Source organism: Urocitellus parryii, chromosome 6 (genome assembly GCF_045843805.1).
Source record: "Urocitellus parryii isolate mUroPar1 chromosome 6, mUroPar1.hap1, whole genome shotgun sequence".
Taxonomy (NCBI): Eukaryota; Metazoa; Chordata; class Mammalia; order Rodentia; family Sciuridae; genus Urocitellus; species Urocitellus parryii.
Window position 1 is genome coordinate 4,261,277 of NC_135536.1, and position 6,000 is coordinate 4,267,276.

General features: G+C 44.2%; 1 protein-coding gene across 5 annotated transcripts in view; it reads right to left on the reverse strand.

Moving 5' to 3' along the window:
• Ppp2r5c (protein phosphatase 2 regulatory subunit B'gamma) overlaps positions 1-5,771 on the reverse strand; it is a 136,115-nt gene extending 130,344 nt beyond the window's left edge. For all 5 annotated transcript variants that reach the window (XM_026413792.2, XM_026413793.2, XM_026413795.2 and 2 more), the window contains exons 1-2: positions 5,669-5,771; positions 4,973-5,038 (exon numbers count right to left, since the gene is read on the reverse strand). In XM_026413792.2, coding sequence (XP_026269577.1) covers positions 4,973-5,038; positions 5,669-5,695 — 93 coding nt within the window. In that variant the 5' untranslated portion in view covers positions 5,696-5,771. The remainder of the gene's footprint in view (positions 1-4,972; positions 5,039-5,668) is intronic.
• Positions 5,772-6,000: the final 229 nt, after the last annotated feature.

Below are 6,000 nucleotides of genomic sequence, written 5' to 3' on the forward strand. Positions count from 1 at the left end.
TGGATATCCTCTTTTGAAATGTTTTAAATTAAATAGCTTATGAGACCATATTAGCAAGATCTTATAAGACTACTCTTTTTCTACAAAGTATGTAAAAGCAAACTAAAAATACTCTTTCTTAAAACTGTCACAAGACATTAGAAAAAGTTTTAAGTATCACAATTTTCTGCATTAGTATAATGTTCTTTACTTATTTATTAATATTTTTAGTTATCAATGGATCTTTTCTTTCATTTATTTATTTATGTATTTATTTACATTTGGTGCTGAGGATCGAACCCAGTGCCTCACACATGCCGGGCAAGTGCTCTACCACTGAGCCACATCCTCAGCCCCAATGTTGTTTATTTAAAACAAATAACAATAAATGAACAGTCTGCAGTGAAATTCCCTTAGGCTATCAAAAAGGTAATAAAGAAATAAACCTTTTTTAAATTTTTTTTTTAGTTGTAGATGGATACAATATCTTTATTTTATCTGTTTTTATTTTTACGTGGTGCCAGGGATCGAACCCAGTGCCTTGTGCATGCTAGGCAAGTGTCCTACCACTGAGCCACAACCCCGGCCCAAGAAAAAAAAACCTTTTAAACAAAAGATTTTTTTTTTCAGGTTTTTAAAATAATTTTTATTTTTTAAAAGTAAATTGTACATTACAGGAAATAAAAAACACAAGCAAAGAACAAAGTCATCCAGGCACAAGAAGCTTAGTTGGACGTGTCCCTCTAGGTTGTGTGCATATATACACAATATCCCATTAAACAAAAGATTTTTTGCCAATTTATAGCATCAGAAAAATCAGCAACCTAATTGATTTGAAGTTCTCCTTTTTCCTGAACACTTTTAAAATCCACCAACCAAATTTTTCTTAACTCCATAGCCTAGTATACATGGCAAGTGTAAAGAGGAATCAATTTAAAACTGTCCATGGGGTTTCCTCTAGTTAAGGAGGCAAGTTATGGGTAAATAAAGGTGGTTGAAGCCAACATGAATTACAATTAATGCAGCAAATAATTACTACCCAAGTTCAGAAGACAAAACAAACAAACAAATAAAAAAACAAACAAACAAACAAAAAAAAAACATGGTCCAAGATAGGAACTCAGCCCTCTTTTTGGTAGTACCGGGGAATGAACCCTGGGCTTTAGCACATGCCAGGCAAGCACTTGCCACTGAGCTACATCCCCACCACATAAAAACAAAAAAAGCATCCCTTAAGCTTCAGAATAGATTAGTTCAAGTTGGAGCTAAAAAGATAAAGCGTTCAGGAATAGAAGATGGGAAAAGTATTCTAAAACAGAGGTCTTCAAAGCATGGTCTGAAGCTCTCTCAGTACTAAGAGGACTTCTTTTGGTCCTCTCCGTATTTCAGTTGAGAGTTGTATGGAAAAATGCTGGAAAGAGTGATGGAAAATGAGGTACAGGAGACCCCAGTGGAAGCCTGAAGCTCAGGACCCAGTCTACAGATGGTGGCTTTGGTTTTTCATGGAGGGGAATCTCCCTGGAGGCAGCTACACCACCATACCACTTTCCCCAAATGACTCTTACAGCCCTCATCCCACAACTCAAGAGAAAACTCCTGCTACAGAAGCAATGAAGGGAAAGTCAAAAAGCATTTTGAAAAGATACATAACATGTAATGGGTATATTATTAGTTAACAAATTTTAAAATTTCAATTTTAATTTATAAAATTAAAATTACTACCTAGAACCATATAACCTCAGGCAAGTCTGACTCCCTATCTCTGGAAAGCCAGGGTGTGGTGGCAATGGAATGTAAAGCACAAATTATACAGAGAAAGAAGTCATTCCTAAAGGTAAGTGTCCAAATAAGCTCCCTGGTTGGAAAGGACTGTTCAGACAAGCAAAACACATGACCAGGGGACAGTACCAAACCACCTTTAGTGAGCAGAAAGCAAAGTACTTCAGAAAAAGCATTAACACTTCTGAAAATGCAACTCTGGACCCAGTACACAAATGAAAAAACAAAACAATGCAGCAACAACATCCTCTGGTCTGACCCTATAAAATGAACTTGAGGATCTCAGAGCAATTTCTGAAGATTCGAAATGTTCATAAAATGTGCCTAGTCATGCTTTTCTTGAGGCAAATGTTCCTGAGATCAGCTGCTCAAAAACATGTTCCCTCTGTCTACATCCACAACATTTTCCAACTTCAAGTGACCAAGGAACACAGTTTTGGCCCCATTCCTTAAAGGTGTGTTATAAAATAAACCAAGAGCAAGTGCAAGACAGAAACTTTTATTTCCAGAAATTATGGATAAATAACAAGTCAAATTTAAACATTCTATTTGAAAGATGGGCGGGGAGGGGGATATACCAATGTCACTTAAGTAGAAATTTCTACAATGAGCAAAAGTTGCTCAGAAGCCAGTATGACCTTTAATGTTTTGTCACCCTGAAAGATATATCCTGCTGTACATCTTGTCAGAGGAATTTCTGAAGAAAAGCACAACCTACTCAACTGGGTCACAAAAGTTAAGCAGTGTCACTTATGGCATTTTTGTTTTTTTATTTTCTAACTCCCAGGCTGAAATACTGTCACTGTCCTACTCTATTCTCTCTCCCACACTTCATCTTATGAAACACCCATGCCATCTAATGTTCTCTTGTTCTAACCAAAAGGCGTTCTGCAACATAAGCCAGGTGCTACCTGGTCTGCTGTGAGGCTAGAAAACAGCCAGCCAGGATTCCAGGATTCCAAAGCACAAGGACGCTTTACACATTAGAGGTAGCATATTAAGTCAGCCACAGGCCAAGATCTTGGAATATTTTCTCTGTTGGAAATATTTCCCAAACCTGGCTGGTCTGCCCTGGAAGGGGACTCTTGTGTGTGCCTCCAGGAGTGCTTGTGAAGGTGATGTGATATCAGAAAGGCTTGAAAAGCAACATGGGAATATCAAACCTATTTAAATTGTTCTGGTTAAAATATTCAAATCCAGAGTAACACTGAGAGACATAAGAGGAGAAATGTGTGCAGAAATGGTTCAATTCACCTGCGTGAGTCAATCATATTTGGTAAGTGGGTGGAACTAGAAGTGAAGCAGTGAGCTGAGGGGGGGAAGCAACAATCAAACAGAGTCAACTCAAAGTTCACATGAACTGAAGAGCCTCAGTTTGTACTCCTGCAAGATAATGACACAGTGTCATGCTTAATGTGCCATGCTGCCTCTGGTCTCCTTATGAGGAAGTAGTGAAGGACCCAATATTTCAGTGTTTTTCAGTGGTAATTTCAACTCTGTGGCTCCAGCTCCTAGACAGTAGCACTAGAAAAAATACAAAAAGACAAGTGGGGCATCACACTCAGACACTGCAGGCCACTCTAGTCTACTCAACTGACAGCCTAAGAACCCAGTTCATCTCACAAACACACACAGCAGCAGTTTTGGCATCTTTGAATTACTGATGGATTTTTCAGGTTCAAAGTTAACATTATTCATTTTTATAGCCAAGTTCTTTCCACTAAGATGGGAATAAAATAAATGTGCAGATTGATATTTCTTTGTGATCCTAACAGCAAGGGAAGACAGGTATATTAGCAAGAAAGGTTTGGGGAACAGTAGGAAGTCTTAGCAGTTTTAATGAAAGCAACACACTGAAAAAGAAAGCATGCTACATGCACCCCTGCAGAGCAACTATGTGATCTACACTCTCATAAGGGTGGCACAGGAAGTAAGCAAGTCAAAAAGCAGGCCACAGTAAAACTTGATTGCTGTAAAGAAAGGCTAGGAAAGACTGGCACAAATAATCTGAACTATTGGTACTTAAGGAACATTTTCCAGTTCCTCTATTTGCTCTAGGCAGGGCCACAGATTTGCTAGAACGAACCACCTGCTGCCGAGGAGGGAGGCTTAGAATATACCAAATGACAGAGAAAAGATAACCTGGGGCTAAAAAAAAGTCTACTGTACTTCCCAGGCAGAACTTAACTACTAATTTAGTTTATAGGAAAGGGTCTGATGCTCACAAAGTTAATGTCATCTACGCTAAGACCAGGGACCTCCATGATCCAGGCCTGGAGAACTGACACTACGCATGCATTCAAAAGGACCTACCAGCTCTGTCTGGGCCTATGTGTCTCTTGGACCCTTGGCCCTAGGTGTTATAGTTCCTGACAATTAGTCACAAGGAAGAAAAGGCAAAGGAAAGTGGTGACTCTGAAAATCCTCTCAAGGCACAACCATGTCAAGGAACACAGACTTCAGCAGGTAGACATAAGGGTTCCAACTCTTAAATGGGACCAAAGACTATAAGGCAAAAAAAAAGAAAAAAAAAAAAAGTCAACTCACCAAAAAAGGTGGGGGAGGGAGGAGAGGAGAAATACAAGAGTCTACAAAAATACCCAAACTAGGTATATCAAAAATACCACTGCTACTGGGTTGAAAAAGGCTAAGCAACCAGCCAACAACAGAAAAAGGAAGCTTTCCCAGAACACCAAGAGCAGAGATTGCACCAAGAAGAACAAGGGTGACAGAAGCCCCTCAGAAAGCCACCTGGCAGCTTGCAAAGGTGGAGGGCGGGGTGGGGGGGGGATCTCCAAGGCTAAAAGGAATTCCAGTCAAAGGCACCCCCTTCACAGGAGGGCTGCTAGGGCTGAGGTGGAAAATGAACTAAAAAATACCAGTTCCACAGATAAACAACTTTTGTTGAAGACCCTGGGTTTTATTATGCTTGGGTTTTTTTTTTGGGGAGGGGGGGTAATACTTCAAATTGAACCCAAGGGTCCTACTGAGCTACATTCCCACCCCTTTTTTTTTTTTTTTTTTTTTTTTTGAGACAGGGTACACTAATTTACGGAGGCTGGCCTTGACTTGCAATCTTGCCTCAGTCCCCCACCCCAGCCCCTGGATCAGGGATTATAAGTGTGTGCCACGGCAGGAGGCTCACCCCCAGTTTTCATATTTTAAATTAAAAGCTGTTCACGAAAAACTCAAGTGAATATCTGAAGACCATTACCTCTGATTCTACTGTGTCTTGTCCTTCTTTTGAACTTTTCCCACTCTTCCCTGGTTTTGGTGGTTCCTGGGAAACATCAAACAAAAGCAATTAATTTTCTCAATCTTTAGACTGTTAAGCATCAGATAAACTACATGCAGTTTCAAAACTGATTTATATAATTTAACTAGAGGTTCTGGTGGTTTTAATCCACACCGTCAGGAAATTTACGTCATACTGTTTAAAGATACAGTACTGCGATACTACACCCCACCCACCCAAATTCGGATTCTCTGGTTTCCTTCGTCAGTATTCGGGGTTGAAAACTTTAAGCAGCGACAGAGAAGCCCAAGTCCATCCAGTGCTCCTGTCGTTTCCAAAGGACCACCTCGCAGCCCTTTCGTGCCCACCCGCACCTGGGAGCGAGGATTTCTGGGGCCACCCTGACACGCTCCAGCTCCACCTGAGGCAGCGCACCCAGGCCGCCGAGAGCGCAAGCCGCCGCGCCAGCAGCGCGAGCCGAGCCCGGGAGCCCAGCCCGGAGCCCCGCCGTCGCTCCGGCGCACGCAGTTCTGCAGGCGTCGCGGGTCCGCTCGGCTCCCCGCCCGGCTCGGCGTCCCTCCCGGCCGCGAGGCTGGCGGCCGGCCCGCCGCACCTGCGCCCCCGACCGCCCGCCCCCCGAACGCGGCCCGTCCCGGCGGCCCCGGCCCCACTCACTTTCTCCTTCTTGGTTTTATTCGGCATGGCTAGTGCGGGCCGCCGCCGCCGCTCCTGCCCCTGCCGCCGCCTGACCCCGCCGCAGCAGCGCCCCCGCCCCGGCCGTCGCGCCGCCCCGGCTGCCGCCGCCGCCACTGCCGCCGCCGCCGCCCGGGGACTGAGTCGTTCGCTCGCTCTCGCTTCCCCTTTTTCAGGCTCTCAGAGGCTGCGGCAGCCGCGGCGGCGGCGGCGGCGGCGGCGGCAGCGGCGGCGGCGTCTCTCCGCCCCTCCCCCGGCCCGCCCTGGCCGGCCAGGCACCGCCTCAAGCCCCGCCCCGCCGCCCTCAACGGCGC